At 41.7% G+C, this 13,918-nt stretch overlaps 1 protein-coding gene across 1 annotated transcript in view; it reads left to right on the top strand.

The window, feature by feature from the left end:
* cntn3b (contactin 3b) overlaps window positions 1-13,918 on the top strand; it is a 162,289-nt gene that overhangs the window by 128,866 nt on the left and 19,505 nt on the right. Inside the window, exons 14-17 of the mRNA XM_037535024.1 lie at window positions 1,071-1,188; window positions 9,704-9,862; window positions 10,003-10,152; window positions 11,955-12,025. Of these exons, the coding sequence (XP_037390921.1) occupies window positions 1,071-1,188; window positions 9,704-9,862; window positions 10,003-10,152; window positions 11,955-12,025 (498 nt within the window). The remainder of the gene's footprint in view (window positions 1-1,070; window positions 1,189-9,703; window positions 9,863-10,002; window positions 10,153-11,954; window positions 12,026-13,918) is intronic.

Genomic DNA, 13,918 nt, shown 5'->3' with positions numbered 1-13,918 from the left:
ATATTTTTCAATAAAGAATAAAATTTTTCAGTTCCAACATTTTATATGTTGCCTTTGTTGTATCGTCAATGAAATATAGGGTTTAAATTATTAGCACATCATACCATTTTGGTTTTATCAGAGTGTCCCAGCTTTTTTGGAAATGGGGTTATAGATTGGTCCATATAAATGATTCCGATAAGCTTCGTTTGTAATAAAGTCTGCATTTATTCCAGCTTTGTTGTCACGTTGACATGACACATATGTCAGATAACACTGATCTTTTTTTTTTTCCCTGTCATTAAACCGTGAAATGACACTTTCTGTGGTGAAGCGACATTATTATAACAACCAACTTCGCAGCTCAGTGTATATCACACTGACATAATGCCGATATTGTGACAGCTTGCGAAGTCAGACTGCGAACAAAAGTGAGCATTTTCTGAGGCTCCTAGGTAAAGTGAGCTTTACTTTAACATGTATAAGACGGTTATGAACCCATATTTCAGTGTCATGTATTTTCTCCAGACATTTGGTAAATGGGATTGCTGTATAATGTGCATGTGTAGTGTGCATCCTTCATTTTATACATTTATCTGACACCAAATTGGTTTTATATTGTTCAAAACATAGATCCCAAACTTTTGAGTGGCAGTTTATGTGCTGTGATTTAGACACAGTGCTGTTTAGTACGGTACAGGTTCCCTTACTTATTAGCTATTTTAGACTAGTGCAGAAATAAAGACATACATTCCAGGTGGTAAACATGGCACGGCTGATGAGCTATATTTGGGATAGAGGTGGGGGAAAATGCAGGCACTCTGGGGATGAATTAGCTGACAGTGGAAAATATGAAAGAAATCTATCTTTCAGGTAGCATCAACCAAAGATGAAATGAAATCAATAGAAAAATGTATGTTTTTTTTTTTTCTTCTCATAAAGAACATGCTGAGAACAGGCTTGTGATTTTTCCGGCCTCTGATTTGTTGTCTGTGAGAATCGTAAACAGAACCCATTTGAACAGATTGAGTTTGTACAGCAGCAGTGGATTTTCACAAGCTGCTGAAATTTTATTTTGATGTTTCCCACAGAGGAATGCCGGCGACCTGATGATTCGAAACATCCAGCTGCACCATGGTGGGAAGTACGTCTGTATTATTGACACTGACGTGGAGAGCTTGTCTGTGGATGCAGTTTTGATTGTGAAAGGTAAGAAAACCAGCGGTTGAATGTATTTTTCCTCTGTAAATCCTCTATTTCTTGAAAGAAAGCTGCATCGAATATGTGTCTTGTGTAGCTCTAAGGCTAAGAAGCCATTTGTAATGCTCCAAGAACTAGTCAGACGCTTGTGGATAAAAGGGAAAGTCTGAGCTTTAATATCAGAGGGGCTACAGACGTAATCCAGAAACAGGCCAAGGTCAACACCAGGATAGTCAGTTCACAGCACGTGGGGCAAAGAAGTAATCAAAGCCAAAACAGAGGCTTCCAAATGAGGGAAAGCACCAAACAGGGCCGAAAAACAATGTAGGTGGATACAGGGTGAAAACAGGCTGGTGAATGATGTTCGGTATGCTCTGTAAATAGCGGCAATACTTCCCAAACACAAGACTTCCCTGCCCCTGTTTTTGGGGCAGTCGTGGGCTGGAGGTTAGGGATCTGGCCCTGTGACCGGAAGGTTGCCGGTTCGATCCCCAGAGCCGACAGCACATGACTGAGGTGTCCTTGAGCAAGACACCTAACCCCCCAACTGCTCCCCGGGCGCCGTGGATAGGGCTGCTCACTGCCCCCTAGTGTGTGTGTTCACTAGTGTGTATGTGGTGTTTCACTTCACGGATGGGTTAAATGCGGAGGTGGAATTTCCCCGTTTGTGGGATCAAACAAAAAAAAAAGTATCACTTAAAGACAAACAGGTGTCTATACAGAGACGTGAAATGAGGAACAGGTGTAGTCACACAGGTGACTTGGAGTGAGGAAGTGGATTGTGATTGGTGGAGGTAGTATGTGTAGGTGTAATGTAATGTCCTGTAAGATCCTGGGGGATGTAGTTCATGGACTGCATGGAGTGAGGAGCACTACAGGGCATGTAGACAGGCAGCGTGACGCTATTAACCCCTTAACGTTCCAGGTTTATTACATACAAAGGATTATTTAGCAATTACAGGGACTTCAATGTAAACTAATGGAGCTATTCTTATGTTATAGAGGTTTGTAATAAAAATTTTGGCCCACTTGAGGGGGCAGTCTTGGGCTGGAGGTTAGGGAGCTGGCCCCATGACCGGAAGGTCGCTGGTTCGAGCCCCAGCGCCGACAGTCCATGACTGAGGTGTCCTTGAGCAAGACACCTAACCCCCAACTGCTCCCCGGGCACTGTGGATAGGGCTGCCCACCGCTCCAGGCAAGTGTGCTCACTGCCCCCTAGTGTGTGTGGGATGTTTCACTGTACGGATGGGTTAAATGTGGAGGTGAAATTTCCCCGTTGTGGGACTAATAAGGCTCACTTAATCTTATTAAGGAGTAAAAAATGCAAAGTTCTCCGAGAAACCTTTAACTGTATTAAATGACTTTTTGATGTTTTTGACAATAATTAATAATTACATAATGATAAAAATCAGTATGAGGATGCCTGAGTATGATGGGGGTGGATCAAACGGCAAAATTAGGACTTCAGATGTGAACTTAATAATCTGATAACTGCAGAAAGTCTGATTTTGTCAGTAATCCGATCAACACATTTACATGCCCTTGAGTAATCGGACATTGGGGAAACTCAAGACAGCATCGTTCAGGATCGATCAAGTATCTATCTATCTATCTATCTATCTATCTATCTATCTATCTATCTATCTATCTATCTATCTATCTATCTATCAGATATCTGCTTTGACACCAGCCAATAAACTCACAGAAAAAGACGTGAGGTAAACATAATGTAAAACTCAAACTTTATGCCGCAGCATCACACCATTGAAAATATGAACATGCATCCTCTAGAAGATGCAGAATATGTAAATCCTTCTTTTCATCAAGCATATATTTGGTTTCAGAGTCGCTCCAAAATGTGTTTTGCTGCGTTTTGCGCCACCACTGCTCGCTTATTTCCAGTACCAGCGTCTGTTTTTGCACATCTGCAGGCTGAGAAATCCGAAAGAAATCAGAGTAAGAGTTCACATGTACTGAGAAATCTGATTACTGTAATAATATCCAATAATGCAATAATATTATTGGATTTCTTAATCAGATTTAGAAATCGGAGGGTGCTGTTTACATGAACATTTGAATAATCACACAACTGCAGAACCTTTTGGTCGGATTACTGACTGCATGCAAACACACTCATTACCACGTTATACAGCATTTATCACAATATTTAGCTTTCTAAAGATTTTAAGCTGGTACATCAGAACAATGCTGTCAAAAACTATGAATCCAGTGATTGTTATTCAGTGATTCACACACTGAACTGAACTAAATCTGCTTGAACAGGTGTGATCGTGCTCTCTAATGAAACATGGTTCATGGTTCTTTAAGTACCACTGATGTCCGTTATACGCTCAAAAAAGCAGCTTGTGGAGTAACGATGAATATCATACTGTCCACACCCAAAGGCAGAATTAGATCCTAATGTGTGGCCATGACTTAGTAAGGTGTGGGAACAAGATAAGTAAGTCATGGCCACAACTTAGTTAAGCGCGGGAATGAGGCCCTAATGCATGGCCACGACTAAGTAAGGCATGAAAACAAGATCCTAATGCATGGCCATAACATAGTAAGGCATGGGAACGAGAAAATTCAGTCATGGCCACAACTTACTAAGGCATGAGAATGAGGTCCTAATGCATGGCCATGATTTAGTAAGGCATGGGAATGAGATAATTAAGTCGTGGCCACAAATTAATAAGTCATGGCCATGATCAAGCTCAATCCCACGCCTTCTAAGTCATGGCCATGACTTATTTATCTCAATCAGGCAAACTCCACTCAGAGAAGACCCCGGTCACCCGGCCGGGGAATCGAACCCAGCCCCCCCCTTTTTTTTATATGACCTCACAAATTCAAAATGTTTTTTTTGCAGCTTGAATTTGGACCCTTTATTATTTCAAATTTTCTTATCTCACGTAATATGCTAAAACACTTTTTCTTTGCACCCTATTAGCACCAGCTGCTGTGAGCATCCAGCAGGCCCTACCACACATACAAGCTAGACATGGTAGAAACATTACACATACAAGATGTTGCCTACCGTAGAAAGTGTCAGTAGCACTGAATATTTTAATAAAGGCCCGTTTTGCCACGCAGACAGGAATAAATGTGTCACTGGAGCTGTTTTGTAGTGAGCATCACCAGTGCAGGTTTCCTAGCGGCCGACATCGGTGTTCTTGCCCATTACACATTATGATAGTTGTCCCAGGTGTTTAAGAGTGGAGCTGTTTGTCATAGAGAATGTCTTTAATTGGCTCATTTACACATCAGCTGAGCAGCATGGTAGTCCCAGAATGCAGTGCAAGTGGGGTGGGTGGGGGGGTGGGGGGGGTCATTTAACTGGCACAGAACTAGGCTATCTGGAGCAGAAATGCCCGTCATTTAATAGCGTGCAGGGAGGACACACAGGTGTACCCAAGCCCATTTACATTCACAGGGAGAGCGTTTCTCATTCTTTCCCCAATCATGTGAATAAGCTCCAGGCGAGGTTCAGCTATGCCGATGCAACATCTGATTGATTTGAATATTAATCGACTCTGATCAGGCCTCAACAGGCATTTTCTGTTTGTTGATGTACACAAAAACGACTTGAGAGCGAAGCAGCCTCAACAGACCTCGGCAGGACCAACAAAGTGATCCTGACTTTGAAAAACACTTAAGTGTTTCATTTTAAGGGTGAAACTATTAGCGTTTTTCGCAGTGTCTCTAAAGAAATGCCTTTCCTTACAGCGGTGGTGGTGATAGGAATCAGGGCTCCTGATGTTTTTACCATTCAAAACTGCCAGTGAACCTCTGTGTCTCTTCTGAGGTGTTCTATGTAGGGCTGCAACTGTCGAATATGTCTGGAATCGAGTATTCTGTCAGTTTTTCCATCGATTAATCGAGTAATCGGATAAATCACACTTTTGTGTCTTTGAACAACTATAGCGATAGTGTGTTATGCAACATGAAAGGCCTCGTAAAATGAGCGAGCAATTGGCTGTTATTCCTCACAAAAGGCTTTTATTCAGACTCAATACTTCTACTAGATCAAAGCTTGAAAGCTTTGGCTTACTGGCTCCAGAACTAAGCCCATTTATTCAACCTTTCTGTGAAACTTTTATGATGTACATGAAAAAAACTATGAAATACAGCTTCACAAACAGGTCAGCCTATTTGTCCTTAGTTTTATCTGAATAAAAAAATGAAGTGAATGTAGTGGTAAATGAATTTGTCCATCTTTTGCATGTATTATTACTACCTTATGTGTGGGGAAGGTGTGTTTTGAGGTGTGACCTATCAGTATGTGTGTGTGTGTGTGTGTGTGTGTGTGTGTGTGTGTGTGTGTGTGCGGGAGGGAGAGATGAGGAGAGATAAATTACATGAATGAGTTCTTGGTGCATTTGCTGTCTTGCTGCTTATTATGCCCAGTCACTATCGACTCGTAACACGGGCTCCAGATAATTACAGATACTGGACGTTCTACCAAGCGCTGGTGTTCATATCAGTCAGCAATCATAAACACGCGCTGTAGAGGCTCCGAGTCCACCTGGAGAAGTGCAGTTCACTTGAGGATGCTTTCGGTTCAGGTGCTGCAGCATTGATGAAGTACTGTTCTGGTGGGTCAGGTCCGTTTTACAGTGTAGACACTGCGCCACATTGTCCATCTTGGTCCAAACACCGGTATCTTCATTTTCCGCCGTTGCCATATAGAGCAAAATAAATCGCGCCGCCTTATACATCTTTGAAAAGAGCTTTAGTTATAACAGGCTGTGTAATCCAGTGATACGCAGTAGTCTACGAAGCGGGAGTGATACGATAGCAGAGACGTTTAGAATAGATGGACTTTGGTGACATAATTAAACGAAGCCTAAACGAACATTTTTGTAACCGAATTATTCAAGTTACTCGAATAATCATTTCAGCCCCAGTTATATGTAATATTGATGATAGTAAAATAGTGAATACGTTTTCTTTGGGGACTATTTTGCAAGAAATTGTTTAAAATGTGTTTAACTTCATCAAAAAAACCCTGCAATACAACAAATATCAAGCCGATCGTTCATAAACGTTCCATGTAATATCTTTCTATGTGTAGCTTTTAGAGGCACTAAACACATAAGACGTCTGGTTCCTATCACCACCACCACATGAACGATTCTGCCTCTGTAAGTTTCTCTACAACAGAGCGTTTTACACCAAACCTTTGCTTACATCTTAAAAATGTAATTACGCAGATATTCAGTGTTCCCCTTTAAGATTAGTGTTCGGTTTAGAGTTAGGTAACAGTGAGTGGTGTGAGTTACGTAACCATTATAGGGGCATAGCACAAGTAAATAGAAATACGGAGACGTACAGACAGGGCTAACCACATTAATGTTAGCCTGTTTAGCTGAGTGGCTGAGTCAGGGATGTTTCAGTCCTGCTTTTTTATTGAAAATGAAAATGCAGCACCCTCGATCTCTTCCTGCTGTTGCATCTGAAGTCGTCCACATTTGCCACATTGCCATTGCTTTGAGGTTCGCCTTAGCCTAACATGGACACCAGATCAATTGAAATGCTTCACACCATACCACCGCCTGACTGGTCAGCTGCATCAGACAAGGCTGCGGACCAGCTGGCCCTGAAGAGTGAATGACTCATATTTTCAGTTTAGGGGGGGGTGCAAATATATAGGATGCACATATGAGACAAATGACTTGATAACTTCAACAAAGCTGAAGTTGGCTTCTTATTTGAATTTCCCGTTCCACCTTAAATAACGCTGCTGTGATATTCAGGCGCTTGTACAGGTGTCAGAACCGCTGCTTCCTTTAAGGAGGAGCGAAGCGTTTAAATATAAAGCTGCTGATGAAAAGCCGGTTTAAGCCTTGTGGAAATTCAGACGAGAAGCCGGTTTTTGCCACCAGGCTCACAGGGCTACAGCTAGAAAGCAGTATTGACACGTTTATCTCCGTTTTGCTTCCTATTTTGCGCAAATAAAAGCTTTCAGATTTGCTTTGGTGGGTATAAATGGTTCTTATTAAAAATAATAAGCCACTTTTAACTTGCAGAAATAAAAGCACAGGTTTATTTAAACATTCAAAATAAATATATATTGCGGTATAAATAACGAATCTGTCCGAATTTTTAATTAGGCTCTGATATAGACTGTTGTTCATACCGTCCGCTGCTGAGTTAGGCTTATAAACTATCATGGTATATTTGTAGGTAGAGATGGTCACCTTGTAGTTATTTTTTTACCACAGCTTATAAGTTTTTATACTATTTGAAAACTCCAATAGAAATAGTCCAAAATGACTTTAACACATGTTAATGTTAGGAATGATTTTGCTTCGTCTATAAAATGACCCTTTTGAAGATTTTGGAGCGTTATGACAGCAGTTGTTACAGTCAGAGACCGCCCTTTCATGGATTTTATTTCCAGTCAAAATGGCCATCATTTTTCAGCAACTGGAAATAAGCAGAAAATATACATTGGAGAGTAAAAACCCAATTCCAATGAAGTTGGGACGTTGTGTAAAACATAAATAAAAACAGAATGCGAAGATCTGCAAATCCTTTACAACCGATATTCAATTGAATACACTACAAAGACGAGATATTTAATGTTCAAACGGATAAACTTTATTGTTTTTTTCAAATATTCACTCATTTTGAATTTGATGCCTGCAACACGTTCCAAAGAAGTTGGGACAGGGGCAACAAAAGACTAGGAAAGTTGAGGAATGCTCAAAAAACACCTGTTTGGAACATTCCACAGGTGAACAGGTTAATTGGAAACAGGTGAGGGTCATGATTGGGTATAAAGGGAGCGTCCCTGAAAGGCTCAGTCGTTCACAAGCAAGGACGGGCGAGGTTCACCACTTAGTGAACAACTGCGTGAGCAAATAGTCCAACAGTTTAAGAACAACGTTTCTCAACGTGCAACTGCAAGGAATTTAGGGATTTCATCATCTACAGTCCATAATATCATCAAAAGATTCAGAGAATCTGGAGAAATCTCTGCAAGTAAGCGGCGAGGCAGAAAACCAACACTGAACGCCCGTGACCTTCGACCCCTCAGGCGGCACTGCATTAAAAACCCACATCATTCTGTAACGGATATTCCCACATGGGCTCAGGAACACTTCAGAAAACCACTGTCAGTGAACTCAGTTCGTCGCTCCGTCTACAAGTGCAGGTTAAAACTCTGCCATGCAAAGCGAAGCCACATATCAACACCACCCAGAAACGCCGCCGCCTTCTCTGGGCCGAGCTCATCTGAGATGGACTGACGCAGAGTGGAAAAGTGTCCTGTGGTCTGACGCGTCCACATATCACACTGTTTTTGGAAATCATGGACGTCGTGTCCTCCGGGCCAAAGAGGAAAAGGACTGTCCGGATTGTTATCAGTGCAAAGCCAGCGTCTCTGATGGTGTGGGGGGGTGTTAGTGCCCATGGCACATAACACATGGCAAGACGATGCCGAGCCACATTCTGCACGTGTTACAACAGCGTGGCTTCGTAGTAAAAGAGTGCGGGTACTAGACTGGCCTGCCTGCAGTCCAGACCGGTCTCCCATTGAAAATGTGTGGCGCATTATGAAGCGGAGCCCCCGGACTGCTGAGCAACTGAAGCTGGACATCAAGCAGGAATGGGAAAGAATTCCACCTACAAAGCTTCAACAATCAGTGTCCTCAGTTCCCAAACGCTTATTGAGTGTTAAAGGAAAGGTGATGTAACACAGTGGGAAACACGCCCCTGTCCCAACTTCTCTGGAACATGTTGCAGGCATCAAATTCAAAATGAGTGAATATTTGCAAAAAACAATAAAGTTTATCAGTTTGAACGTTAAATATCTCGTCTTTGTAGTGGATTCAATTGAATGTAGATCGGTTGAAAAGGATTTGCAAATCATCGTATACTGTTTTTATTTATGTTTTACACAACGTCCCAACTTCACTGGAATTGGGGTTGTAAATTAAACAGACAAACTAATTTAATATATTAACACAATTTTTTTGTAGCATTTAGTACATCCACCCTTTATGTTTATTACAGCTTACATTCTTTTAAGGAGACCTGCTTTAAGTTATCTTAAGTTTTCTGCTACTCACAACACAATTAATCTCAACTAAAGTGGATAAAATCAGTCCATAGAACTTCCCCTGCAATTTAGATGTCTAGGTTCAGCGTTGTAGTGCATATGTTCTTCTTTTTGTATCCGTGTATCCGTCTCCTTTTCTCAGTGAGGTTCTTCTTGATCAGCTACACGTCCTTTCAGACCCACAGCGCTGAGTGGTCTTCTCACAGTGGAAGGATGGACAGAAACCCCTGTGGATGTTTTTAGATCTGAGACTTGATGTTCTCCTCTCTCTCAGAGAGGAAAGATTTCAGTGCTGTTTATCTGATGGGGGCAGTTTTGGTGTCTACCAGGTCTTCCAGGTGGTTGTTAGGATCTTGTTTCTCTGTGTTTCATTTTTTGAACTCCATTTTTTTTTTTTGGTATGTATGACCTCATGTCCTGACATTGTTTAAAAACATGTATGTATGTGTGTGTCAGGTCCCCCTGGCCCCCCAGACACAGTTCTGGTGGAGGAAATCACAGACAGCACGGCTCAGCTGACCTGGAGCCCCGGAAGGGACAATGGAAGCCCCATCACCGGCTACATCATTCAGGCCAGGACGGCCTTCACTGTGGGCTGGCAGGCAGTCGACACAGGTGATTTATGACGCTTCGCTGAGAGCCGGTGACGCCGTGTTGTCATCGCACGGCGGAAGAGGATGGTTTATGCGATGTAGGGAGTCACTGTAATCACACTAAACATCCTATAATGTGCCGTGTTGCTCTTGTTTGCTTAGTTCCAGAGGTGATCAATGGCAACACTCTGACTGCTACAGTGGTAGATCTGAACGCCTGGGTGGAGTATGAATTCAGAGTGGTGGCCAGCAACAGTGTGGGCATGGGGGAGCCAAGCCCACCATCTGCTAAGACCAGGACAGAAGATTCAAGTGAGTGTTCCCCATACACACACTCACAAATACAAACCTCAAATCCCAAAAAATTGGCACAATATGTGAAATGCTAATAAAACACAGAAAGCAGTGATTCTGTTTGATCCTTTATTCAATTGAAAATAGCACAAAAATGAAGTATTTGATATTTGTTAATAAAAATTTCAAATTTCATGCCTGCAACAGTTGTGACAGGAGCATGTCCCTCCCTGGATTACATCATCCTTTTGTAATCTTTTAATCCTTTCAGTAATCCTTTGTTGACTAAAGATACCAATTGATCTAATTTTGAAAGGCCTTTTTTGTGCATCATAATGTGCTACTTATTATACAACAGCTGTGCTGCTGTAACATGTAGAATGTGGCTCGACTGTGTCATGTTGATATAAACGGGGATGTCCCCGAAGAAGACGTCGTCTAGAGGACAGCAAATCATCAACCTTCCCATCTCCAAAATAGTAACTTTACAAGAGAAGGAAAATACCTTCTTAACTTTTAATAAAAGTTGTTTTGACTGTACTTTGAGTGATTTTGCACGATTTCTGTTGGTCTGTTCATTGGGAAGTTTTAACTCGGGGCAGAGGTTAACTGGAATTACTAGGTTTTTGCATTACAACAGCAATATATTGCCTTAAAATGCATGTGTGTGGTTTATTTTCTAGTACAGGATTAATATAGTCTTGGGTTATTTCTACAGTGCATTTTACAGTACAGGATTAACATAACCTGAGGCTATTTCTACAGTCTATTTTATACTGTGGAATTAAAATAATCTGGGATTATTTCTGTGGTCTATTTATAGAACAGGATTAACATAGTTTGGGGATATTTCTACAGTCAAGTTTTTAGTAAAGGATTAATATAACTTGGGTTATTTCTACAGTCTGCTTTATAGTATGGGATAAAAAATAATCTGGGATTATTTCTGCTGCCTATTTTATAGTACAGGATTAAAATACTCTGGGGTTAATTCTGTGGTCCATTTTATAGCACTGGATTAATGTAACCTGGGGTTATTTCTATTTTTTTTTCCTAGCACAGGATTCCTATATCCTGGGGTTATTTCTACAGTCCGTTTTAAATGACAGGATTAAAGTGAAATGGTTTTATTTCCACGTTCTGTTTTATAGCATGAGATTAAAATAACCTGGGGTTATTTCTACAGTACTGGATTACTATAATATGGGGTTATCTCTGTGGTCTGTTTTATGTTGTGGGATTAATATAACCTGAGGCTATTTCTACAGTCTTTTTTGATGTAGGGTTAAATAAATTAAAATAATCTGGAGTTATTTCTAAAGTCGGTTTTTATAGTGCGGGATTAATACAATCTGGGGTTAATACAGGATTAATATAACCTCAGTTATTTCCATCGTTTGTTTTACTTTAGATCCAAAGATTCAGTATCTGTCCAAACTTTATGCTGTTACTGTACGTAGAGTGTAGCACACATTCAAGCTCTCTCTCTCCGCCAGCACCACACACAAATCTGACAAACAGAAGCTGATGCAACAGATTAAACATGACGGATCTCTTCCCCCAGAGCTGGAAACGTATAATGCTGTTGCTTCCTCGGCTCTGCCTCCATCCGCCAACGGAGGACACCCCATTCAGCGTGTTCCACTTTACACTCACACATTTCCCAAGACAAACCTTTATTCACGCACCGGGAGCGTTTGACAATTCAATCTCTCTGCCGTTGTTCAGAGTGTCATCCGTGTGAATGGAAACAGGTTGGACTGTCTTAAAGCATACACTGATCTCACACCACTGTAATCTATTTCTTTTTTCCTCCACAGTTCCTGATACGGCCCCCACCGATGTGGGGGGAGGCGGTGGCACCAAGTCGGAATTAGTGATAACATGGGAGGTAAGTCATTTGTCAGATTTTACTGTCCTCTCCGCTCTTCCTACACTAACACGCTCACTCCTTGCTTAATTGTGCGGAATTGAACGAAGCCGTTCTTTTTTTTTTTTTTTTTACGAGCTCCGCTGCTCTCCTGGTCCGCCTTTTCCGGGCAGCACTTTCAGCTCCATTTCTTCCACTTCAAATAGGATTCAGCTCGGAACCTGAATGTTCCTTTGAAGTCTGGTTCACCCGCAAATGGTTGCCAGTGCACCCCGCCACAGAGGGAATGGGAAGGGGTTTTGGGAGTGGAGAAAAGTCCTCTCTTTCATTACTGCAGAGCATAGGGGAAAAGCTGCAATAATGCTTTGGCCCAAGGGCAGTGCCTAAAGAACCTCTGTAACACAGGCTTAATTGAAAATGTAAAACTTTTATGTGTAACACAATTAAAGCACAATTAAAATAGTGCTGACGTAGGAAACTGTGGGCTGACATGGGCTGACGGTTCACCTAATTCAGTGAGGGAACGCTTTATGGCACAGTGGACCTCTGCTTAAAGATTTTCTGTATACATTACGTGGTCAAAAGTATGTGGACACGCCTCCTATTGATTGAGCTCAGATGTTTCAGCCACATTCATTGCTAACAGAGGTATAACATCAAGCACATAGCCATGCAGACTCCATAGACAGGCATTGGTATTAGAATGGGCCGTACTAAAGAGCTAAGTGACTTTAAATATGCGAGTGTTATAGGATTCCACCTCTGCCATGAGTCAGTTTGTGAAATTTCAGCCCTGCTAGATCAGCCCCAGCCAACTGTAAGTGCTATTACAGTTGGGCCGCAGAGTGCTGAAGAGAGTAGAGCATAAATATTGCCTACAGTCTGTTGCATCGCTCAGCATAAACTGCCTCTGGAAACAGCTTCAGCGCAAGAAGTGTGCATCAGGAGCTTCAAGAAATGGGTTTCCATAACCGACTCAGAGGCAGTGGAAACGTGTCCTCTGGAGTGAAGAATCACGCTTCTCTATCTGGCAGTCTGGTGGATGAATCTGGGTTTGGCAAATGCCAGGAGAACGTTACCTACTGGAATGCACAGTGTCAACAGTAAAGTTTGGTGGAGGAGGGATAATGGGCTGGGGCAGTTTTTCAGGGTTTTGGCCTCTTCGTTCCAGTGAAGGGTGATGTTAATGCCACAGAGTACAGAGACATCTCAGGCAATTATGTGCTTCAATTTTGTGGCAGCAGTTTGGGAATGTGCCTTTCCTGTTCCCGCAAGACTGAGCCCCTGTGCACAAAGCAATCTCCATAAAGACATGGTTTAATGAGTTTGGTGTGATGGAACTCCTGTGGCCTGCACAGAGCCCTGACCTCAACCCCACTGAACACCTTTGGGATGAACTGCAATGTCGATTGTAAGCCACGCCCTCTTGTCCAACATCAGTGTCTGACTTCACAAATGCTCTTTTGACTGAATGGGCACAAATTCACACAGACAAACTCCAAAATCTTGTGGAAAGTTTCCCAGAAAAGTGGAGGCTGCTGTAGCCACAAATGAGGGACCCAAAACTGTAATACTGCCTATGCTTTTGGAATGCGATGTTCAGCAGGCTAATATAGGTATTATGGCCAGGTGTCAACATAAATTTGGCTAAATAGTGTGTATTTTGTGCGTATATCTGTTTAAATGTAATACAGTTGTATAAAACTGTACTTATTTAAATCCAGAAGCCTAAAAGTCCAAAATTGTATCAATCTTTGAGATTATAGAGTCACACGGAATGGGTTTAATATCATAGTAGTCTTTCAGAGTGTGATACTTTCTGTCAGAAATTCCTAAAATTATGTATTACCCATATAAAATAGCATCATTATTGAGTGCTATTAAATGAATAAATATTTTTATTCTTTACCATTT

The sequence above is a fragment of the Pygocentrus nattereri genome, chromosome 26 (genome assembly GCF_015220715.1).
Source record: "Pygocentrus nattereri isolate fPygNat1 chromosome 26, fPygNat1.pri, whole genome shotgun sequence".
NCBI classification, from domain to species: Eukaryota; Metazoa; Chordata; class Actinopteri; order Characiformes; family Serrasalmidae; genus Pygocentrus; species Pygocentrus nattereri.
Note: the sequence above shows the minus strand (reverse complement) of the source record. Positions and strands in the feature narration are given on the sequence as shown.